The following is a 25,553-nucleotide window of genomic DNA, read 5'->3' on the forward strand; positions in this document are numbered from 1 at the left end:
AGGTATCTCTGATAGTAACCCCATGATGTTTTCTTCAAAAATTCAGAGTCGGCTGGTTACAGAAGGCATACAGGCTTCAAAACCAACCGCATTTTAATGAAAGTGGTAAGAATAATTACTTGGTTTGCAGGTTTCCATTGCCACAGTGGGGCCGAAGTGGCCAAAACCTATTTTTTTCAACTTTTTTTAACTGCACCAAAAGTATTTTTATTTCATTTGGCATTAATTGAAGATCATTTTCCCAAATTTTCATTAAGGTCGGTTGAAAATTGTAGCCTGGAGAAATTTTTAAAGTCACCTCTTCTGTGAATTTTTTCGTTATTTTGGACTTCTTAGAGACATATTCATGCACCTGAATGGTACAGCCAAGTGTATTTTTCTGGAGAAATTATAAAATATTTATACAGAATACGAACCACTGAATTGAATATGATCATTTTAAGTTATCCTTGTAAGGATTTTCAAGGATTTGTATTATGACAAAACATACAAACTAGCAATTCTGAAGATTCATCAAAGGTTCTACTTATGAAGCCGCTACTTGCCGCACTTCTAAATAGCAGAATTTTTCTCTATTTTTAATCTACTTTAAGAGAATACTAAGCTCATTTTGCGCAAACTTGCGCACAGGACCTTCCCAAGCAATTTTCTGAGAAAATGCGCACCAAAAGTGGCGTTTTTATTAAGCAGACTCCGCGAAAAAAGCAATTTACAAATATAATAGTAAAATTTTGAGCTATATATATATATATATATTGCTACTTCTTTAACTCCGAGGGTTATATTTTTGTATAAAAGTTTGAAAATCTTAGTGTGTTTTTTTTTATAATCTTTTGTTATTAGTTTATTTGATCCGTGATTTTAGTAAGTGATCAAGTGATTTTTTACGTTCTCTGGGGTGGTTTTCAGTGAATATGGAGACCAGGGCTAAAGATAATGTTTAACTTCTTAGATATTCTTCAATATTTCACAAATTTCCTTTCACTTTCGAAAAATTTTTAGATCTTAAATTGAAGATTGAGGAGATTTTAAATACAGTCACGAACTTCCCCTCGCAAATGCTCCAGGTATATATAATTTAAATTTATTTTGACATGATACTACATTTCATAGATTTTTTTTGATAAACTTTTAAATCAGCTTGATTTTTTAATTAAGTATTTGGCCAATATTTTGAAAATTCCTCTATGCCATATGTATCAGATGTTAACGTAGCTGCGCAAATTGATTTATTTTATATCAAAATACCATTCTTATTGTAGGATTTCGACAAATGTGGACCTCATTAATGGGCTTATGGTGTGGTCAGATCCGATAATTTCACATCATCGTCATCAAATAACGAAAAATAAGAAATAAGAAGTGCTTACTGAAGAAGTTCGAGAACTTCTAAAAACATATTAATTGTGCAAATAAAAAAATATCACTCTTAGTCAGTTTATGACAAATTTCTTAATTAGTGTATGTAATTCTTTTTATTTCATGGGTTACATCGGTTACATCAATTCTCTATTTCTGCATGAACTGAAAAAGGGTAATATAATAAGCTAAAAAAATCAATCTTCCACCAACCAAACTGGACATATGTATCAAATAGTAGTCTTCCTTCAGTGACATTTCATAAGTTGATATTACGCGGAGATGTGGTTTTTCCTTTCTCCCTTTACTCTTTTCTTTACCATCGAAATCCTTTTTTTTTATTTCGAAAACGCTTTCAAAATTTTCTTTTATTTTCCGATGTGTTTCAAAATTTGACATCGCATAGACCAGCAGTATTAAGTAAACTGCGGTCAAGAAAGAGTTAAAAATGAGCAGTCAAAGTGTTTTAAGCAAAAAAATGACAAATAATTTAAAGTAATCGATTTTGCTATTAGGGGAGAGTTAGAAAAAAGTGTTGAAAAGTTTTACTGGAAAATTCGAAATAGTTTAGTGGCAAAAAATTGTCGAGGTATGGCAAATCTAATGATAAAAACTATAAGATCCTTTTCCTTTTACAGGTTCATAAACCGATTCATAAATCACTCAAAAAATCCCTCCAAATATAATTTACGAGTAGTACAATTGAATTTAGAATAAAAATCGGTTATCGGTTATGAACCGGTTCATTACCGGTTCATAACCGATTGGAACCGGTTCAGTTTTGTCGGAAATTCCGAGACCTGTCCAACGACCCCAAACATGACTCCAATCGCTTGATAAATGCGCTTTCTAGATCCTTTATAACTTTTGACCTTGAAAATCCGTTATCAGGAATGATTCAACGGGATGTTTGTATATGGACAAGATGTCCGCCTGTTTAATCTCTAAAACATATCCAAAAATGAAAACAATCGCACTGCACGTTTTCGAGATATCATAAAAAACATAATTTTGGTGGGTAGGGGAGGGGTGGGGGGAAAATGAGGAGCATATTAATAATCCCAGAGTAGACTTATGGGGGGGTGCCCGGAAGGTCCCAAATCTCTATCTCTAACCGTATGCCTTACAAAATATATTTTGTTGGTGTTTACTGGTTCTATGTAAGTTTACCCGCCTTTCCCCTATGATTTTTCAATTTTTGCTATCAGAATTGGAATCAGGGACCCCAAATTAGCTATATATGACCTTTTCACCAGAGAGCTGGGGTTTTGGCCACTTTTTGTATGGAGCGGCCCCACTGTGTGGTAAACAAAACCAATCTGGTTAAAAGGTTGTAAATTCACTTGGAGCACGCTAAAAACGTAAAAATACAACCTCTTACGCAGTTTGGTTTTGCTTACCAATGGAATCTTGCGAGCCAAGTACCTATTCTTATATTTTCTTTCATTTTGAGTTTGATTTTCGAAGCATTTGAAGCTTGTATGCCCTCTGTAACCAGCCGACTTTAAATTTTTGAAGCAAAGATCATGGGGTTACTATCAGAGATACCTAGAATGCGGTTATCGACTTTCTGAGTCGAAACCCTGGGTCTACCAGTAGCGTTTTTCAGATGTACTCGTGCCTCATAACTATAATATTTGACCATTTTATGTATAACTTTTCATGAATTTCCATAAAATTTGGCAATTAAGCGACGCCGATTCCTTCCAGCAGTATCTCTGGACAATATCCCACCTTTCAACTTTTTGTAATTTGCCATTATAACCTAAATTATGAATTATCAAAAAACTGATTATTTCTTGTTATTTATCATCACTTTTACACCTATATATTTACCATTGACAGCCTTAAAAGTGTACAAATCCACCATTTGCCTATCAAATGACATAAGCTCAAAATGTAACCAGTTTACATAAAGTTGGTTGCAGGTTTTCACCATTTTGAATTAGTTTTTTTAATGAGGCAACAAACTTTTGATTTTTCAAAAATGACCAACTTTTGGAAAACAATTATTTTTGATATGAAATAAAATTAATTATTTTTTTTGAAAATTATAAATAATATTTACGGATTGCAAGGAACTCATCTGCAAAAAGAAAAATTTGGAAAAGTATTTTTTTCTATCATTTTTTTCACTTGATTTCTCAAACATCCATTAGGCAACAAACTATTGACACTCACTGTATGTAGGCCAAATCTGTCAATCTGTGTGTCAGGCTTGCTTTTGGTACTACACCCTGAAAAATTTACCCAAAAAATTTTGACAGATTTTACCCATTTCCATGTTTTACCCATTTACATGTTTCCCAACTTGTTGTTAGAACTTTGATGAAGAAATTTTCAAATTATTAACATCGTAGAATAAAAGTTGTTTAGTCCGCTAGAGGTCACTTTATTGTACAGAATACATTAATACTGAAATTCAAATCGAACAATAAAATAGAAAAATTGTTATTTATAGTTTCTAAATATAGCATTAGTTCCACTTATTCGATTTATAGGTCACACTCATTTACTTGAATGAAAGTGGTCCTAATACGTTCTTGAAACATAATTTCACTATTGACATATTCTGTGAAAAATAGATATTCGACGTAAAGTAATTATTTGAACATTTCTACATCAAAATTATTTGCACAAATTGAAATAAGAAAAATACAAAAGATAAAATAATGTAGCAAGAAGTGACGGAAACACTAGACCTTTCTTGACTTTCGCAATTTTATTCTTTACGACGTTTCGAGGATGAATGTCCTCTTCATCAGGTATCAAATTTTGTTGGGAAAATCACGTACAGGTGGGAAATGGTTACACTTTTCTTGGACTTGGATCACAGATTGCACTTGGAAGTTCACCATTCGACTGATCGACACAGAAACCTGTGTCAATCAGTCGAATGGTGAACTTCCAAGTGCAATCTGTGATCCAAGTCCAAGAAAAGTGTAACCATTTTCCATTTTACGAAACGTCGTAAAGAATAAAATTGCGAAAGTCAAGAAAGGTCTAGTGTTTCCGTCACTTCTTGCTACACCCCATCGGACCGAAATTCTTCACATCGATAAAATAATGGTTTTTGCAGGGGAAGTTCTATTATTTTGGCCACCACTGTATGTAAGAAAAGGAGTTGCAAAACGTCTCAGGCTTTGCGAAAAAAAAGAGCAAAAATGTGAAAAATCTAGAGATGTAAAAAAAAGAGGTTGCAAAACATCTCCGGCCTTGCGAAAAGCTTGAACTTGTGACTTAGATACTATACCTCAAAAGTTTTTTCGTATCATTAACTCTTTAGGCACGAGAAGGTCAAAAATCTGAGGTCAGAAAGAAATCACTTTTTCTAACGTTTTAGAGCAAAGCATAGGGAATTCTGGAAGTTGAGATGAGGATCTGGGAGACTTTGACCGTTGACTGGGAATTCTTATGTGGTGCACCTGATTCGGTATCTATCTCACTATCATCCTGCACTGAAATCATTGAGTAAGTTTTTGCTGGTGCTGGCCAGCTACCTAACTTCCAAAATGCTTACGTGAAGAGAATTCTGGAAGTTGGGATGAGGATCTGGGAGACTTTGACGGTTGACTGGGAATTCTTATGTGGTGCACCTGTTTCGGTATCTATCTCACTATCATCATGCACTAAAATTATTGAGTAAGTTTTTGCTGGTGCTGGCCAACTACCCAACTTCCAAAATGCTTAAATACAAAATGCACCTTCTGGAAGATTGGGATGAGGATCTGAGGGACACTGACTGTCGACTGGGCATTCCCACATGGTACATCAGACTAGGTATAGAATAGAATAGAATATTTATTTGATTAATGCCCCCGTTGAATGCAACAAGTTGGGGCTATACAGTATTATACATTTTAATATAAAAGACAGACATGTTGAACGAAAAGTATACAATCAGATGCTTAACAAGACGAAAAAAAAATGGAAGTGCTACAGAGTTATAATAAAAATTAATTTAATATTTAAATTTTAATATTATTGATTTAGCGTTTGATTGGCAGAAGATATCATTAGGTGTTGAATAAAGTTTCTTTCATTTATTTGTGGATTTGTTGCTACGAATTCATTGAATGCTTTAATGGAGGAGTACGTCAATCTCAGGTATCTATCCTATTAGGTATCTATCCTACTTTCGTCCTGCACCAGAATCACTGAGTAAAGTTTTACGGTTCCTGACCAAATCCCCAACTTCCACTTTGGCCACATACAAAATGCCCCTTCCTAGAGCAAAAATTATATTAGATGAGATCATATATTCTGTCAGTAGAAGAGGTAAAAAGTTTGGAGTGGTATATCTCAGCTCCTGATGAACATAATTGGATGAGTGAACTATTGTTGGAAAGCTTGGTTCATTAGCTTTCAGAATCTGGTATATGTAATTGGCTATGGGCAAATCATGGTCATCCAGAACCATTTATGTCGAAGAAGACACTTTTTGCAGCGTCATTTTTGACCATCTACTGCTGGGACCAGGAGTGACCCACAATTCTCGCACTTGGACTGTTCGTTAGAGGAACTCAAAGGGTATAATTTGTGGAAGAAACTTTTTTTTTGGACGTCTTACTTTTTTTTATTCATCGACTTTTGCATGAATTTTAACATTTTATACGCATAGAAAAAATTACAAAAATCCTAAAAGAGTGGTTTCTGGAGGGGAAGGATAGACGTGGGTATGAAATTGATATGATATTTGGATTCCTTGGATCAACTTATGGGGGAGTACTTAGAACATTCCAAGTCGATATCTTCATTAGTTTGTCCAGAAAATGAGATAGAAGGATTTCTGTCATTTTTTTCTATGCGTATAAAATGTTAAAATTCATGCAAAAGTCGATGAATAAAAAAAAGTAAGACGTCCAAAAAAAAAGTTTCTTCCACAAATTATACCCTTTGAGTTCCTCTAACGAACAGTCCAAGTGCGAGAATTGTGGGTCACTCCTGGTCCCAGCAGTAGATGGTCAAAAATGACGCTGCAAAAAGTGTCTTCTTCGACATAAATGGTTCTGGATGACCATGATTTGCCCATAGCCAATTACATATACCAGATTCTGAAAGCTAATGAACCAAGCTTTCCAACAATAGTTCACTCATCCAATTATGTTCATCAGGAGCTGAGATATACCACTCCAAACTTTTTACCTCTTCTACTGACAGAATATATGATCTCATCTAATATATAAAATCCTCAAAATTGTGGTCTGGATCATTTTTTTTATTCCGTAATATTTATTATTATATATTTTATAAGTATTTTATTTATATATTATGAAATTAAATATCTTTTTCACTTCTTTTTTTGAAGGTATTTTTCTGTGTGTTAACTGTTATTTTGAAATTGCTCAGTTGTGCTCTTTTTGGGTATGATTTTTGAGTTGGGTAAAAATTTCAGGGTAGTCCCTAATTTTCCAGAAGGAAAAAAATAAATGATAATTTTTAGTACTTACAATATTGGGGCTAATATTGAGTGGGTCGAGTCGCTCCCATTCAGTCTCTATGATACTCCCATTGTCATCGAGTATGATCTCCTCTGGAACTTTACGAAAGTCAGCTGTGAAACTACGTACACTGTTCGCAAGGAGCTTTTTCGGTGGATATTCCCATATGAGGACAGCAATAACTGTTGATGCACGGACGGCAAAAGAGGAAACAGCTTCTGGTGGTGTTCTTACACGAATATTGGATGTCTTGTAATCCAATGATGACGTGATATTGCTTGTGAGATTTGCATTCCCTGGTATTGTGGAACATGTATAATTTCCAGCATCATTCATTGTAATGTTAATGATAAGCAATGAACCGTTTTCCTTTTGCGAAAAAATAGAAAAAAATAATATATTTTCAGACTTCCCATTTCAGTATTTCTTTACGTTTTATTTTTTATAGTATTACTTACAACTATAAAAAAAAACGGACTTTTTTACCTGTTGTATCCAATTGGATCTATTCTTGTGTCCTTCCTTCATCCAAATAGCAGTAAAAGGATCATTCACAACACACGGCAATATTAAATTCTTTCCAGAATCAACTATGTACTCTCGATATTCTTCGCTTCGAATCGCAGATGATGAAGACAATCGAATTAGCGCTAATAATACCACAAAATAGAAACAAATATAGTCAAATATTGGATAAATTCATATTATGATGTATTTACCTCATACCTCAGCTTCTATTGAAGATATTTGGGCAATTCTAAAATAATTTATAATCTCTAAGCTTATCAACGATAATTCACTCGCCAAAATATCTTCAACAAAAACTGATGTATAACATCGTAAATGAAAGCTTTCTTCGAATACAATACATATATAATATCCATTTATAAGTCATAGTGTAGTATTCTCTAAATTGATCTTATCTGCCTCTATCATTTAGTTTTTAGAGGAAGAGCGACAGAAAAAATATGCTTAAGAAAAATTGCTAGTCATTTAATAAAACTCTACAAGTCCCAGTTTTGTATACAAAATTATGACATTGAACATCTCTTTGGGTCAATTTGTAATTTGACTAAAGCACTCACAACAAATAAAAATTGCTGCCTTCAACAATCGTGTGCAGCATCAGCACGCGATTACTAAAACTCTGTGAAGGTGATTTTCATTAAGAAAACTGCAGAGGTTGGCTTATCAGTGCTACATGTTTCGCAGTCAAATTAGTCTGAACAATAACTTTTTTAAAACGATTATGTAATATCGCACGTTTATATAATACAGATACATAAAACATATACAATCCCTATCCTTTTTTGTGGGTGAAGCGTGTTAAAATATATTATTTATATTTATACTCATAATTTCCAATTATTCATATTTTTTTTTCTTTTCTCTGTGAAAAATGTATTAGATTAATCCATAATATAGAAAGTAAACAAAATGAAAGTGAGTAAGTAAGTAATAACACAAATCTAATGCTATAGAAAAAAATTATTTATGTTTTCCTCAAATTCCACGACGAAAAAAAATTAAATTTATGCTATCTATTTTAATTCTAAACTCAGCTGAGAGCCGATATTCTTTATTGATACTATAAATTTTGTAGTCCTTAGTGGACTAAATCATGAACTCTGTAGATTTAGGACTTTTGAAGCATGTTTTGAATAATAATAATAATAATAATAATAATAATGCTGGCACAACATTCCATGGAAGAACTAGGTCTTCCCACAAGGGGATTTCTCGAGATTTTGAATAATACTGTAAATTTTGCTGATAATTATCAAAAGTGGTTAGTACCATGGTTACTGCTGACCAAAATTGATTTTTTATTGATTATTTTGATTTTTCTACGGGCAAAATTACTGACCACATGTATATCGTTTTCACATATTATAACAAAATATCCATTTAGAAAGATATGTACATGGCATAAGGTAAATAGTTTCTTTATGGTATAAATTTTCTTGTGTCAATTTTATGCAAACTGTTTTCCAGTCATTAAGGTTTTTTTTTAGATTATCTTTAGAATAAATTAAATGCAAACCAACTTTACAGACTTCTTGTAACAAAAAAATATAATCCAGTATTAGGTGAGATTCTTAACAATCTCACCTACTAATCCTAACAAAATCTCATGTCCTCCGACCGCGCTCAAACTTGGTCAAAATGTGTTTCGCCACTTCCTGATCACGAATATATATGTGGCTATTTTACGTTCCCGGTCGGCCGGCCGGCCGGCCGTCCGGCCGCTCTTTGGAGCTTAATAGCTCCTAAACTAAAAAAGATATCGACTTGCGGTTTTCGGCAAAGGTTATATATCGTATGCAAATTGCAACATGGTGCATTGACCCCACACCCCTCCTTCCGCCATTTTTAATACCCCCTATGGCATCGATCGGGTTCAAATTTTAGTATGTTATAGCTAGGTCTTAGGGCTTTCAATCAATACCAAACTTAAGATCCCCCGACCCCCCTGACCCGAGCTATAAGTGTCCAAAAAAATTTCTTAAAATGGCCATAACTCCGGTTCTAATTGTCAGAATTTAAAAAGTGAGGGCGTTTTGAAAAGCTTTCATGAAATGCCACTTCCCCTTCTAACATCACAAGTTCATAAAACCACCGCTAGGGGCGCTATTTTTAAAAAGATTTTTCAATTTCCTAAATTAAATAACTCAAAAATGCCATTGTACATCGGGCTGAAATTTTAGTATGTTGTAGCCCTTGATTATACCTATCAAACAAAAAAATACTTAAGTCGATCCATAACTCCTGACCCCAGCTATAAGGGGTCAAAGTTCGAACATTGACCGGCCTCTATCTCCGGTTCTAATTAACATTTTGAGCTAAATTTTGGATTTTTGGTTTTGTCTCGATGAGCACTTTCAGATGGAAGTTCAAAGAGTCACCACAGGTGGCGCTGCGATAGCGTCAAAATACATCGAAATTCAAACTCATTTTTCTCAAAAATTCCTTTGTGCAAGTTAATGAAATTTTAGGGTGTTATAGTTCAGTCTAGGACGTTTCCAAAATGGTGCGTAAGTGCGCTGTGGTTATAATAGAACCGGAGATATGAGGGGTCAAAGTTCACGAAATTCAAAAAATCATATCTCTAGTTCTATTTGACCGATTTTGATTAGTAATGGCTTAAACGAAAGATCTCACCAAATTCTACAACTTTCTAGAACATTTGAACTTCGTGAGACCAACACCAGGGGCGCCACAGTCGAAAAACCAATTTCAATATCACATAACCTCAATTATCTCGACTGTCGCTAAACCGATCTTGATGATTACTTCGACATAATTGTAGAGGACATTTTTATCTACATTTCTTCCATACATCATTTTTCCGATCAGACTACGCTATCTGTCCGATTTTGTCGTTTAAGTGTGAAAAAATTGATTTTTCTCATAATTACGCTTTGAAACAACTCAGATCCCAATTTGACTGCTTCTACTCGACCAAGACACTTAAAATAGGGTTTTAAATGGAAAGTCTTACAAAATACAACAATTCTTTGATATAGTTGAAGTTCATCAAATGAACACTTGGGGCGTTCTGGTCGAAAAAACCAGTTCAGAAACAAACAACCTCGATTATCGCGGCTTCTGAGTAATTGATCAGATCAAGTTCTACGGCAAAATTATAGAGAACATTCTGGTCTACATTTCACCCATATATCACTTTTCTGTCACTCCATCCAAATCTTTGATATTTTGGTTTAAATACAAAATTTGTATAAGCCGTACTCACGAGATAACAACGCCATAGTGAATTCGGCTATAATTTCACGAATTTGATTCAAAATAACTGAATGGCGTCCCCCAACTTCAGCTCTAAATCGATTTTGCATGCATTCCAAGTTAGCTTACATTAAGAATCTCACCCACATAAGCCGGTTAGGATTATCTGTCCCTTTTAATTAAAAAAGTGATACTAAAAATTAATTAGAAACTAATTACTCAAGTTTCTGGAATAACATGCTCTTTTAAATGTACCTATACACATAAAAACTGGAATAATATACAAAAATATATGTAAAACATAAATTCAATATAATTACAGCAAAAACATAGACGTTAGTAACAAGTATCGCTAGTTACGAAAAAAAAGAAATAGAGGATTATAGTGTTGTACCACTATGTATGTATTTATAATAGAGTTGGTATGCATTTCTGTTTCAAATAAAAAGGCAAAATAATATTATGAAATATTATATAAATTTTAAAGTAATACAATGTGAACATTTTTGTTTTTATTAAATTACTCTATTTTATTATTTCATATAACGTGTAAAACAAAAAAAAATTAGTTTTTGACTCTTTCCATTACAAAATGAACTCAGTTGAACTACTTTTATATTTTTCAGACACGAAAAGTTTTCCCAAAACCGATTTTCTATGAGCATAACATGGTTATTAGATTATGTATGTAATTTTGAATTTATAGAACATTAGAAAAAATGAAAAGAACTAATTTGATTTTAAGTTTAGATATTTAGATAATCAAATATATTCATTCTTTTAATTACTATTACTTACTTCCTTTTTTTTGTTGAAAATTTTCAAGTTTAGATCGATATGCACAGATCAATTTACTACTCACATCGTTTTATATTATAAAGGAAGCTCGAAGCAACTTTAACTGTGATTTTATTTACTATTTAGGGCACTCAAGGGATTTTGTAGTGTAATTGGCAAGAGCGTAAGCTCTTGTAAGGAAAAATCTTTGGTTATATACTCTTGCGGTTGTGAAATTGGGTTCCTACTAAGTTCATTGAGTTCATACTAATTATGTAACAAAAAGGGGTGGCAAAGCGTCCGAGGCTAGCATTTAGCAAAGGCTTTCCAAATCACCAAAATTTTTCAAATTCTAACACTTTTTTGGTGCATGACATCGGATCGACTTGTCAGAATATAATAGTGGAATAAGTCGATTATTTGAAAAAAAAATCTTTTTTTTGACACCATCTACCTTTCCTGTGAATATCATACTGGAAAGTTAATTATTCCGAAAATTATAGAGGTTTCAAATCTTAAAAATCATATACTCAGAATGTAAAATCTCAGCTTAAAACCAGTCTCTTGTAAATTTGGAAACTATTTAAAATAGGAAATGACCAATGACAATCTCAGATAAGTATAATAGTTAGTTGAGATACTTTACCGGCAACTTTATAGCGTTTACAATTCACAGTGCTTGTAATTTGGAATGCGTGCAAATTCAATTGTGAGTTGAATAGCACGCATTAGAAAATTGAAAAAAAAACGGATTATTTTATACAGCTCTGCAAAATATATTGATAATAAATAACAGGTTTATGTTTATGTATACGTATGTATAAAAATGTATAAATAAAGTGAGATTGTTAAAAATCTCACCTAATATAATTTTTATATCTTTTATCCCTATAAGAACGAGAAGGTTAAAAATTAAGGGACATAAAAAAAATCATTTTTTGATGTTTTTTTTAGAGCAAAACATAACTTTAGAAGAGCATGGAAATTTTTTTTTTGGGTCACCGTAAGCCCAATCGTCCTTGAAGGGTTATTCGCAGGAATAATTCCATATTTAGGTTCCGTTCGAATGATTACTGATTTGTTTAAAAAAAAACTCCGCACTAGACAAATTTTGTTTCATCGCATATTTGAAGTCAAGGAATAAAAGTTTTATCTGAACTAACTGGTTGATATCATGTCTATGATCGAATGCAAATATGTATGTTTATTTAATGAGAAAGAATATATGCTTGTTTGGTAAGTGAGATTGAAGTGAAACTATTTCTTGATAATAGACAGATGCTTGTAGCCATATAAGGTCAACAGAAGTCTGGCAATAAATGAAATTGAATTTTAATCAATTTTAGAACGCTACTGGAAGTCTTAGAGAAATCCTATTAACATAAAGCGTTCTATTTCTCTATATTCAATCATTAGGATGTTTAGCAGATGAACTACTTTACAAAGCTACCTTATATAATTCTATAGTAAAATGGTACACAGCGTGTTCAGAATGATTTGTATTTTTTTTTAAATAACTGCTGTTAGATTGATAGGAAGAGGACGAATATGTCAGAGGGTTAATGGAATCCCATCGTTGTTGTATATACAGAACGAACAGAACAGTGTGTGATTTTCCTGAGGTAGGGGTTGCATTTCGTACATAACGTATTGCAAAAATCAATTCTGTCCACCAGCATTTTTCTGCTTCCCTTAAGACTAAAAATAACTCTCGTGAACAAGAGGTTTTGATTCTCTTTCTTTGACCTCCACTGAATTCAGTAAATATGGCTTAAAGTGTTCTCTTTACCCTTGAATTTGCTACTCATTGAACATAGAAAATTTTGAGTGCAATTGCTTTTTTTTATTCTTTGTTAAAACTCAAGATTTTAGTCTGAAAATACATATTTTGAAGTTCTTGTTTCTAAAAAAAGGATTTTAGGATGAAATGGTATAAGTTACCTTGTAGAAAAAACAGCACACTTATGGGAAAACTTAAAAAAATTGCACTGAAAGACATTCTTTTGCCATGCTAAATGGATGTTCTAATAACACATAATGTTTAAAACATTTAAAGTTATAAAAATTACACTCTAGTAAATACTGATATAGAAATATCATCTAAAGTTCTTTTTAACGAGAGTTCAGGGAAAAAATAGGAACTAAATGAGAAGAAATTTTCTCTCGGGTGCACCCTTACGTCACACAATCACTTTTTTCACTGTTTCATAGGAAAGGTTATACAAGATGATTTTTCTTCCACTGCCCACAACGAACTGATTGCTTCTGAAAATTCTACATAGGGAAAAGTGCGATTTCGCACGAGGGAGGCGAGCTTCCCACGCCCACCCTCTCAAAAGCTCTATATCTTTTCTCTTCTAAATTAACAAAAGCGCCACTCGTGATCAGTACTACAATTATATTTAGGATATTCCGGGTGGTAACTATGACAATGGTTTTATTTTACACACTTTCGTCGCGTCGTAAAAGTTTAGTCGTACTTTTTAAAATTTATTTATTTTTTGACTTAACCTTTTAAGGACGAGAAGGTTTAAAATTGGGGGTCGGAAAAAATAATTTTTTTCTGACTTTTTAGAGCAAAACAATTTTAGAAGGCCGTAGGAAAAATTTCATTTTTGGGCCACCGGTGACCCAATCGTCCTTAAAGGGTTAAGCAAAGTAGAAATCGTCGGTTCCAAAGAAGAATATTGTAAGTCTATAATGTAAACTTTACAGGAGAGAGGTTTAAAATTTGACAACTAATTTTTTTTTTATTAAATTCACTGCAATTAGCATACTTTCAGCTTATGAAATTATTTCATCATTCAAACACATTACATATCCACTGGTTAACGCTACTTTTAAGGTACTTCTAAAACTTTTAAGGTATTTAGAGTAAAATTGTGGGCAAAAATCTCGATAATTTGCCACGATGCTTTTCAGTTTTTTTTCTAACTTTTGCGGGATCTTAATCAACAAAAAATATAGTAGGGATGTAAATCTAAGGCTTCTGCATCCAATAATACTATTTTTTTTTATACTATTGTAAGTAGATTTACAATTGTTCTTTGGAGTTGACGAAAAATTCTTATTTTCTTTTAATTTACCTTAATTTGCTATTAGAGACTAGAAACTATGAAAAAAATTTGCACAAACCTAGAATTTTCCTAAACTCATCATTCATTTGCTTTACCTAGAATTACAGTAAATTTTTCCAAATTACGATATTAGCAAAAAATCGAAATCTTGACCCTAGATTAGATAACTACACATCGCAAGTGATAAAAGGGAAGGCTATAATTTACAGGTGTCATATTGTTCTTTATGAATTAAAAATAATTCAACATGATAAGCATATAATAGCGTATAATAGCATAGAATTCTCTAATTATGTCTTGACTTCATTTATTAAACAAAAACATCACAGGATAATTCATTTTCATTGCTGAACACAAATCGACAGTTAAATCAGCATTTGTCGTAACTTCCTTTTGACAACTTTACAGGAGACGAAATTTTCAGTTCAGCATTATTTTTCTTAAAAATGAAACCCGAATGCGATACTTTTGAGTCAAAATAATAAAAGTGGCACTAATAAACTGTAAGTTAACTTGAGAAAATCTTTATAAAATGATTTAAAAGCTGAGATATTGAGATATATGTTAGAAGAAACACAGTAATATTTTATCGTAACTTGCATCGTTTATAAAGCCGTAACTTCTAATGTATGGAGATTTTGGAAGCTACGACAATTTTCAAAAACACATTATATCAATTTTAATTACTCTAGTGATAATGAGTGCCTTTATTTCACTAAATTAGTCAATTAAACTGTGGTCCCTGTCCCTAAAAGCTTTTATTTAATAAATTTTATTTAATAAATTTTGTGCGCCGCATCGCTTGTTTTTTTTTTAATTAATGACAGATGGGCAGGGATTTTTCCTCACTTTTTTTTCGCACAAATATCGAATTAAAATGATTTAATGTTGCATTATTCGCAACGACAAATGCTGATTTAACTGACGAAATGCATACATGACCTCAAAATTATTTTAAATGTAACCGTTGATAACTCGTCCGGATTACGGCGATCCCGATTAGAAAGCGGGCACATGTACATCATTTTCTTTTTAAAGAATATTGTCTCATATAAGGCGTAAAAAATATCAAATTAGTGCAAAAATTGGTTCGGTGCCGCAATTTTTTGATTATTTTTTCCACGTGTATAAGAAAGCAATGAAGGTGTAAAAAATCAATGACCATGTAGAAAATCCCAGTCATAATAAATCATAAATCATAAATTTGAAAGAAAAAAAATATTAAGTAAATAATGTTACTAAAAATTTTAATATTTGTAAATACATACATACTATTTTTTTATTTTGTATATTACATTTATTTACTTTAATGTTTGTTACAATATTTTACATGTCTTTTTAAGCATTTTGTTATTTATCAGTTGGCTGCAGTGATTCGTGGAGGTTAGTTTCACTGTCATAACAAACATATCTAAAGTTTTGTTTTGGCAATTTTGATAAACCTCTTTAAAATTGCACAACATTGAATTTTGAACAATTAGAATAGTTATTTAAAAGTTTAGTGACTGTCAAATAGTGCGAAATGGGTAGTTCGAAGAAACATAAGCGGGATAAAGAGTTAGTAAGAAAGCATAAGAAACGCTCACGTTCGCGATCGAAATCTCGCAGCAAATCTCCATCCATTGAGAAGCATGAACGAAAGCACTACAAGAAGCATCACAAGGAACGTCGACACAGGAGACATAGTTCTGAAAAGGCCCGAGATGACTACCATAGTGATAGTAAGTGTTGGATGTTTTTAAACGTTTACCCTTCATTAACAGGGTGTGTCATTCCAGGTTCCGATGTAGTTGAAGTTCCCATCGCCCCTCCAGCCCCTGTGATTTCCTCCAAAAGAGCACGATCACCATCCCCAATCCCTGAGGGGGGTGCTGGAGATTGTTTATCAATTGAGGAGACGAATAAACTTAGGGCAAAGTTGGGTTTGAAACCTCTGGAGATTGAATCAGTACCCGTTACAAAAGAAAGACAACCGGCAGAAGACAAGGACAGTGATGAACCTGAGCTCTTAATACACAAAGATGATTTGGGAGAATTTGTCCATAAACCAGCCACAAATTTTGCTGCCACGAAACAAGTTGAGAAAATCAGGGAGAAGATCAAGGAGCGTCGGGAAAAACGGAAATTAGAGGCATCATTGCTCACGGTGAAGACATTAGGAGAATCGGATGAGGAAGATGATTTAATTTCCTGGGTGGATAGGAGTAGGGAGAAGGAAAGGCTAAAAAAAGAAGCAGAGAAACGTGCAAAGTGGCTTGAAGAGATGGAAGAGCAAATTGGACGAGCTTCACATGCGGACCAGGAAGATCGGGAAAGTCATCAAAAATACTATGGTATGCGCGATCTCAAAGGGTTAAGGGTGGAGCACGATGCTGCTGATTTTGGAGAAGGAAAAACTGTTATTCTTACGCTGAAAGATCAGGATGTTCTCAATGAAGATGCAGATACACTGGTGAATGTAAATCTGATGGATACTGAGCGATATCGGAAGAATGTGGAGAACAAGAAATTAAATCCCATGAATTACGGCTATGATTGTTATGCTGAAGAGATGCTGGATGAGTTGGGTCAACCAATATCTCGACCAATTCTAAAGAAGTACGATGACGAGATTGAAGGTGGGCAGAAGAAGAGTTTTACATTGGGCAGGGATCTGCAGGAGGAGCAGGAACAAAAAAGACGATTGTTGGAAATTAAGTGTAAGCTTGAAAACAAGCGCCTTGAGACGCTCAATGAGCAACTGATTAAACCAGCTAGAGATTATTACTCTGAAGCTGAGATGGCTAAATTCAAAAAACCTAAGAGGAAGGTAAAGAAAGCCAAGAGAACCCTGAAAGCTGATGATCTTCTGCCACTGCCGGAGGCGGAGTCGAGTGGTTTTAAGGATTTTGGGAGTAGAAATAAGTCGGAAAACATGAGAGATTCATCATCTATGGACATCGGCAACATCCCCATGGAGAAGGTGAAGATTGAGCCAGAAGATGATGAATTAGAGAAGATGCTCGCGAAGGCGAGACGTCTGAAGCAGAAGGAATCTTTGATTACAAAGCCCATTGATGCATCTCAACTTAAGCGAGAGATGAAGAATGAGGAGGCTGCCTCGGATGAAGAAGACGATCACATTGAGTCTAATCAAATTACCCTCAATGCTACTGCAGAATTTTGCCGGACACTTGGAGACATCCCTACATATGGTATGGCAGGAAATCGCGAAGGGAATACCAATGATTTGTTGGACTTTGAACATGAGATGGAAGTGGATGAGAAAGAGGAGGAACCCGAGGATATTCGGGGTACGTGGAATTCAGTGAATGCCAGTCAATTGGATATGGAAGAAAATTCCCAAGGGGGTGAAGATATGGGTGAAATAGCAATTCTGGATGAGGAGCCCGATGTGAGTGCGGGTGTTGCTGGTGCTCTGAGATTGGCAATGTCCAAGGGATATTTGGAGCGGGATGATAAAAATAGGCCCAGTAACTCGCGTATGGCACATCTCCAAGCCAAAAATTATTCCATTGAGGATAAAACTTATTCCGAAGATGATAAATTTGGACGTCGGGATCGGTATCACAGTGGCCCCAGTTCTGACTTTAAAGAGAAAGAAAGCTTCAAGCCCAATGTGAAGCTTGAATATATTGATGATAGTGGTAGAGTGTTGAATGCTAAAGAAGCTTTTCGTTATCTGTCGCATAAGTTTCATGGAAAAGGTCCGGGAAAGAATAAAATTGAGAAGCGATTGAAGAAGAGTGAACAAGAAGGACTTATGATGAAAATGAGCTCTACGGATACACCCTTGGGGACTCTCAATATGCTCCAGGCGAAACAGAAGGAGACCAATAGTCCGTATATCGTGTTGAGTGGCACAAAGCAGAATCTTAGTGGAAGCAGCATTGTCAAGCACAAGTCCAAATAAAAAGACTTATTGACATGCAGATACATTATTTTTTATTTTACATCAAACTGTTGATTACAATAGTAGAAAATGCAGTAATTAAGATGATATTTGATGCTAATTGAAGAGATTTGGTTCCACCGATGATATTAGATGGAAGGGCGCAGTCCTCAAAGTCAAAACTTTTTGGCTTAATTACCAAAATGTCGTTTGGTGTTATCTCTGTTAAAGGAAATGATTTATTTTGGTTTAATAATATATAATAATTGAATAATTTCAAAAAGTCAAAAAAAAATTGTCAAAATATGCGTCCATTTCCGTGCAATCCGCAATACTTTTATCATTTTTTAGGGTTTGTAAAGAAAAAAAAAAGAAATCAAAGGCTTCATTATTTCCCGTAGAGATAGCCCTCAGGGCCTTCAGGAAATTCATAAATATCTAAAATTTTAAGGGATTATGGCCAGCGCACAATAAATTTTGTTTGTAAACATGTTTTCAAAATTTCCCGTGAGAGTGAGCGAGATGACTAGATCTAGATCTCACTCACTCTCATTGAAATGTCAAAAACATGTTTACTAAACAAAAGTTATTTTGCTTAGGGCATTAGATCTAATTATGTGAATTTATTTTTATTTTGGAATTTATTTTCCAAAAATTTATCTATGTGCTTGCCTAAAAATTTCAATCCGCCGAACAAAAATTAGTTTGTTCGCATTAAGAATTTACGAATGAGATTTCTCTGCAGATCTTTTCATCTTGAAAAAAATCCAAAGTGAAATCTCTTCGACAGCAGAGTTTTCTTGTCAAAAATAAATTCTGGAAAATGGTTTTAAAACACATTTCTCGTCAAGAGAGTAGAAGAAAAAATGATGAGCGAAAAATCGTAGAGAAATTTTTTACAAAATTATGCAAGCTTAATATTTCTTTTGTTTACGAGAGCACAGAATCAGGAGTCCAGCGTGAAGGAGTGGGCCGGGAGAGGCCTTTGCCTCTTGATATCTAATATTAAAAACAAAAGTATAAAACACTTAAGACCACCTTAAGGGCATTTAGGTGTGATTCCTTCATAATCATTTAGGTGTGATTCCTTCATAATCACACCTATTGTGATACCCCGATTTTCTAAAAGTGCTCCGATCGAGCTGAAATTCACAGGGTATATGTTTTGAACATCCTTGATGCCGAAAATGGTAATCCGCTATTTTCGGGTCCGGCCGACTGTCCGGCCGTCTGTAGTATGCAATATCTCCGGTTTGGAAAGAGATATCTTCATAATTTTTTTTTAAATATATCTACTTGCGTGTACGACGATTTCTATGCTATTAGTTTTTTGAAAAACCGGTTCTAAACCAGTTTAAAACCGGTTTTTCTAGATTTTCTCGAAATTGGCCTATGCAATTTGAACCATTTTATGTTCATGACTTGAGTAGACTTGAGTAGACCAATTAAAAAAAAAATTGGAGATTGCTCCATGATTTCTCGAGATATTTCAAGTTGTAGATTGCAATTTTAAGAAATTTTGCTCGTAGCGTCGGGTGGGAAAAAAAGCGGGAGAAGTGGCGTGACACCAGATGTTGCGCCATTTCTCTCACTGTCTCCTCCTGTATGTATAGGGTAAGTGTGCCAAATTCCGGCCAGCTTGCAATTTCAGCCACTTTTTTTGTTCTTCAAATTTCCATGAACTTTTAGATTTTACGTACTCTAGAGATTATATAATGCAAAAGAATAACAAAAAATGTAGCTTCGACAAACGAGATCACGTGAAAAAGATATTGGAAGAATTTCCGAAGGGCAAGGAACTATGAGAATGAAGGTGGCCGAAATAGGGCACCAAAGCTATGTCTATATTTTTATTCATTTTAAAATGTATTAGGGTAAGTGTGCCAAATTCCGGCCAGCTTGCAATTTCGGCCACCTTTTTTGTTCCTCGAATTTCCATGAACTTTTAGATTTTACGTATATACTCTATAGATTATACAATGTAAAAAATTAACAAAAAATGTAGCTTCGACAAACGAGATGACGTGAAAAAGATATTGGAAGAATTCCCGAAGGGCAAGGAACTATGAGAATGAAGGTGGCCGAAATAGGGCACCAAAGCTATGTCTATATTTTTATTCATTTTAAAATGTATTGAGAATGATTTTAGAGTAAATAAAGACGGTGAACTGTTTACAAGGTTGCAAGCAACACTCTTTCAGAAGAAAGAATAAAAAAAACAATTTGATTTTAAAATATTACATTTCAAACTTGAGACTTTGACGTTTGCATGCAACTATGCCGAAATTTGGCACATTTACCCTAAGAATGATTTTAGAGTAAATAAAGACGGTAAACTCTACAAGGTTCCAAGCAACACTCTTTCAGAAGAAAGAATAAAAAAATCAATTTGTATTTAAAAGGGACAGATAATCCTATCCGGCTTATGTAGGTGAGATTCTTAACGTGAGCTAACTCGGAGTGCATATGCAAATTCGATTTGGAGCTGAAGTTGGGAGACGCCATTCCAGTTATCTTGAATCAAATTCGTGAAATTATACAAATTTTGTATTTAAACCAAAATATCAAGGATTTGGATGAACTGACAGAAAAGTGTTATATGGGTCAAATGTAGACCAGAATGTTCTCTATAATTTTGCCGTAGAACTTGAACTCATCGATTACTCAGAAGCCAAGATAAGCGAGGTTTTTTGTTTCTTAACTCGTTTTTTCATCCAGAGTGCCCCAAGTAGTCATTTGTTGAACTTCAACTATATCAAAGAATTGTTGTATTTTGCGGGACTTTCCATTTAAACCCCTATTTTAAGTGTCTTTGTGGAGTAGAGGCAGTCAAATTGGCATCTGAGTGATTTCAAAGCGTTATTATGGGAAAAATCAATTTTTTCACACTTAAACGACAAAATCGGAGTGATAGCGTAGTCTGAGTGGAAAATGATGTATGGACGAAATGTAAAGACAAATGTGCTCTACAATTATGTTGAAGTAATCATCAAAATCGGTTCAGCGACAGTCGAGATAATTGAGGTTATGTGATATTGAAATTGGTTTTTCGACTGTGGCGCCCCTGGTGTTGGTCCCACGAAGTTAAAATATTCTAGAAAGTTGTAGCATTTGGTGAGATCTTTCGTTTAAGCCCTCATTCATCAAAATCGGTCACATAGAACCGGAGATATGATTTTTTGAATTTCGTGAACTTTGACCCCTCATATCTCCGGTTCTATTGAAACCACAGCGCCCATACGCACCATTTTGGAAACGTCCTAGACTGGACTACAACATACTAAAATTTCATTAACTTGCACAATGCCGTTTTTGAGAAAAGTGACTTTGAATTTCGATGAATTTTGACGCTATCACAGCGCCACCTGTGGTGACTTTTTGAACTTCCATCTGAAAGTGCTCATCGAGACGAAACCAAAAAGGTAAAACTTAGGTCGCTATGTTAATTAGAACCGGAGATAGAGGCCGGTCAATGTTCGAACATTGACCCCTTATAGCTCGGGTCAGGGGTTTTAGATCGACTTAAGGTTTTTTTTTGTTTGATAGGTATAATCAACGGCTACAACATACTAAAATTTCAGCCCGATGCACAATGGAATTTTTGAGTTATTTAACTTTTAAGATTTAAAAATTTTCTTTTTAAAAAAAGCGCCCCTAGCGGTGGTTTTATGAACTTGCGATGTTAGAAGGGGAAGTGGCATTTCACGAGAGCTTTCCAAAAAGCCCTCACTTTTTAAATTCTGACAATTAGAACCGGAGTTATGGCCATTTTAAGAAATTTTTTTTGGACCCTTATAGCTCGGGTCAGGGGGTCGGGGGACCTTAAGTTTGGTACTGATGGAAAGCTCTAAGGCCCAGCTATAACATACTAAAATTTGAGCCCGCTCGATGCCATAGGGGCGGAGCTATTGAGAAAACAAAAAAAGGGGGGTCTTCAAAATGGCGGAAGGAGGGGTGGGGGGTGGGGGGTCTATGCACCAAGTTGCAATTTTCACCCGATGTATAACCTTTGCCGAAAACCGCAAGTCGATATCTTTTTTAGTTTAGGAGCTATTAAGCTCCAAAGAGCGGCCGGCCGGCCGGCCGGCCGGGAACGTAAATTAGCCACATATATATTCGTGATCAGGAAGTGCTGAAACACATTTTGGCCAAATTTGAGGTCGATCGGACGACACAAAATTTTGTTAGGATTATAGTAGGTGAGATTGTTAAGAATCTCACCTAATACCGATGTTAACAATGTAAGAACTAATGTATTAGGTGAGATTCTTAACAATCTCACCTACAAAATTTCGTGTCGTCCGATCGACCTCAAATTTGGCCAAAATGTGTTTCGCCACTTCCTGATTCCGAATATATATGTGGCTAAGTTACGTTCCCGGCCGGCCGGCCGTCCGTCCGGCCGCTCTTTGGAGCTTAATAGCTCCTAAACTAAAAAAGATATCGACTTCCGGTTTTCGGCAAAGGTTATATATCGGGTGAAAATTGCAACTTGTTGCATAGACCCCCCACCCTCCACCCCTCCTTCCGCCATTTTGAAGACCCCCCTTTTTTTGTTTTCTCAATAGCTCCGCCCCTATGGCATCGAGCGGGCTCAAATTTTAGTATGTTATAGCTGGGCCTTAGAGCTTTCCATCAGTACCAAACTTAAGGTCCCCCGACCCCCTGACCCGAGCTATAAGGGTCCAAAAAAAATTTCTTAAAATGGCCATAACTCCGGTTCTAATTGTCAGAATTTAAAAAGTGAGGGCTTTTTGGAAAGCTTTCGTGAAATGCCACTTCCCCTTCTAACATCGCAAGTTCATAAAACCACCGCTAGGGGCGCTTTTTTTAAAAAGAAAATTTTTAAATCTTAAAAGTTAAATAACTCAAAAATTCCATTGTGCATCGGGCTGAAATTTTAGTATGTTGTAGCCGTTGATTATACCTATCAAACAAAAAAAAACCTTAAGTCGATCTAAAACCCCTGACCCGAGCTATAAGGGGTCAAAGTTCGAACATTGACCGGCCTCTATCTCCGGTTCTAATTAACATAGCGACCTAAATGTTACCTTTTTGGTTTCGTCTCGATGAGCACTTTCAGATGGAAGTTCAAAAAGTCACCACAGGTGGCGCTGTGATAGCGTCAAAATTCATCGAAATTCAAAGTCACTTTTCTCAAAAACGGCATTGTGCAAGTTAATGAAATTTTAGTATGTTGTAGTCCAGTCTAGGACGTTTCCAAAATGGTGCGTATGGGCGCTGTGGTTTCAACAGAACCGGAGATATGAGGGGTCAAAGTTCACAAAATTCAAAAAATCATATCTCCGGTTCTATGTGACCGATTTTGATGAATAAGGGCTTAAACGAAAGATCTCACCAAATGCTACAACTTTCGAGAATATTTTAACTTCGTGGGACCAACACCAGGGGCGCCACAGTCGAAAAACCAATTTCAATATCACATAACCTCAATTATCTCGACTGTCGTTGAACCGATTTTGATGATTACTTCAACATAATTGTAGAGCACATTTGTCTCTACATTTCGTCCATACATCATTTTCCACTCAGACTACGCTATCACTCCGATTTTGCCGTTTAAGTGTGAAAAAATTGATTTTTCCCATAATAACGCTTTGAAATCACTCAGATGCCAATTTGATTGCCTCTACTCCACCAAGACACTTAAAATAGGGTTTTAAATGAAAAGTCCCACAAAATACAACAATTCTTTGATATAGTTGAAGTTCAACAAATGACTACTTGGGAAACTCTGGATGAAAAAACGAGTTAAGAAACAAAAAACCTCGCTTATCTTGGCTTCTGAGTAATCGATGAGATCATGTTCTATGGGAAAATTATAGAGAACATTCTGGTCTACATTTCACCCATATATCACATTTCTGTCAGTTCATCCAAATCCTTGATATTTTGGTTTAAATACAAAATTTGCATAATTTCACGAATTTGATTCAAGATAACTGAATGGCGTCTCCCAACTTCAGCTCCAAATCGAATTTGCATGCACTCCGAGCTAGCTCACGTTAAGAATCTCACCTACATAAGCCGGTTAGGATTATCTGTCCCTTTTCTAAAAGGTCCATAATGGACGGTAATAAAGAATTATATATAGTTTTGGAAACACTTAGATACTTACGAATTTCTCCATCAACTTCTTGGTCATTTAGTGTAAATAGCAAAGGTTTGCTTAAATTAGTCTGTGTCACTGTAAATAATGCGAATGTGTCTTGAAGGCTAATTCTGAAGGTGGATCCCAAATACGAGATCCTGTTTATGGTGAGTGATGTAACACCAGGAGGAAGTCGAGGATGTTCAATTGTCATACTGTCCTGATGAAGACGTACTCCTGCATAACCATTGATAACGCCTTGCAAAAATCCTCCAGCACCTGTTATAAAGTTTCCTGCACCCACAAATCCTTCTGTAACTTCACTCCATACCATAAAAGGTCTTCTAATGTAATTGTCGTAGCTCCTCTTGAAATTCTGGGCTGCCTCATTCACCTCTTGTATATCTAAGTGTCCCACAACGTGCATAGACCAAGTCATAGCAGGGCCATCCTCTCGAGTAACTTCGGAATAGTAGTGCAGATTATTCTTTTTCGTTGTCTCATCCATGGGATATTGAAGAGGAAATCCTAGAAGAACAACATCAGCTTGTTTAATTGCCGTCCCTCGCTCGTATCCCTCAAATTGTGGATGGTAATCGTGTTCCGAATCATGTAAAAGGGTCAGTTGTCTGGCAATTTGAGACCATTTTTCTACCACTTCATATTCTTGGAGATTTAGTACTTTTCTACAGATACAGGATGCAAATTCTGAGAAGTATAAGTTATATCCTGCTATTACATTCGTATAGACATTATTAGTCACATTGTGATGATCTTCATCGGGACCCATTACACCATGGATATCATATCTTTGGCTTCCTTCATTCCATTTCACTCGACTTTCCCAGAATTCAGCACTTTCTACAGCCAATTGGCAACCTTCCTGTCGCATGTAGTCCATATCATGTGTGGCAAAGAAGTGGGATCTAGCAGCAAAAACAATATCCGCTGTGATATGATGTTGATAGAGAACAACTTCTGGGCAGCAGGGTGGAGTTACTTCTCTGCCCGTATATGCAGTTTCCCAGGGATACCTACGGCCTTTCCATCCAGTCTCTTTAGCATGATTTTGGGCAGCTTCCCGAGTAATGTGTCGATAGTGTAAGAGGTCTCGGCTCCATTTGGGTTCCAGAAGCAAAAGTGGTGGTTGC

The 25,553-nt window shown here is 35.1% G+C and overlaps 3 protein-coding genes across 5 annotated transcripts; 1 reads left to right on the forward strand and 2 right to left on the reverse strand.

The window, feature by feature from the left end:
• Positions 1–6,809: 6,809 nt before the first annotated feature.
• LOC129807580 (contactin-1) lies at positions 6,810–13,701 on the reverse strand (the record flags this gene model as incomplete). Of its 3 annotated transcripts, none has more annotated exon segments than XM_055856953.1 (3): positions 6,810–7,169; positions 7,287–7,450; positions 13,263–13,701. In XM_055856953.1, coding segments are annotated over 3 exon segments (582 nt in total), but the record flags the coding sequence as incomplete, so codon positions are not given.
• Positions 13,702–15,748: 2,047 nt separating this feature from the next.
• Positions 15,749–18,411, forward strand: LOC129807534 (U4/U6.U5 tri-snRNP-associated protein 1). Its single transcript, XM_055856874.1, has 2 exons — positions 15,749–16,119; positions 16,177–18,411. The coding sequence occupies exons 1-2, from the start codon at positions 15,921–15,923 to the stop codon at positions 18,309–18,311; spliced, it is 2,334 nt and encodes a 777-aa protein (XP_055712849.1). The 5' UTR covers positions 15,749–15,920; the 3' UTR covers positions 18,312–18,411.
• On the reverse strand, positions 18,324–25,547 carry LOC129807572 (protein-glucosylgalactosylhydroxylysine glucosidase-like). Its single transcript, XM_055856944.1, has 2 exons — positions 24,430–25,547; positions 18,324–18,512 (listed from the first exon to the last, which is right to left on the reverse strand). Exons 1-2 carry the CDS (start codon positions 25,301–25,303, stop codon positions 18,349–18,351), a joined length of 1,038 nt encoding a protein of 345 aa, XP_055712919.1. The 5' UTR covers positions 25,304–25,547; the 3' UTR covers positions 18,324–18,348.
• Positions 25,548–25,553: the final 6 nt, after the last annotated feature.

The sequence above is a fragment of the Phlebotomus papatasi genome, chromosome 3 (genome assembly GCF_024763615.1).
Source record: "Phlebotomus papatasi isolate M1 chromosome 3, Ppap_2.1, whole genome shotgun sequence".
NCBI classification, from domain to species: Eukaryota; Metazoa; Arthropoda; class Insecta; order Diptera; family Psychodidae; genus Phlebotomus; species Phlebotomus papatasi.

What these genes read in the sequence shown, in the direction of transcription:
- LOC129807534 (XM_055856874.1), top strand. Translation starts at nt 15,921, where the DNA reads ATGGGTAGTTCGAAGAAACATAAGCGGGATAAAGAGTTAGTAAGAAAG. An exon ending in AGATGACTACCATAGTGATA is followed by an intron (nt 16,120 to 16,176) that starts GTAAGTGTTGGA and finishes GTGTCATTCCAG; the next exon opens with GTTCCGATGTAGTTGAAGTT.
- LOC129807572 (XM_055856944.1), bottom strand. Translation starts at nt 25,303, where the DNA reads ATGGACTACATGCGACAGGAAGGTTGCCAATTGGCTGTAGAAAGTGCT. An exon ending in AGAAGTTGATGGAGAAATTC is followed by an intron (nt 18,513 to 24,429) that starts GTAAGTATCTAA and finishes TTCCTTTAACAG; the next exon opens with AGATAACACCAAACGACATT.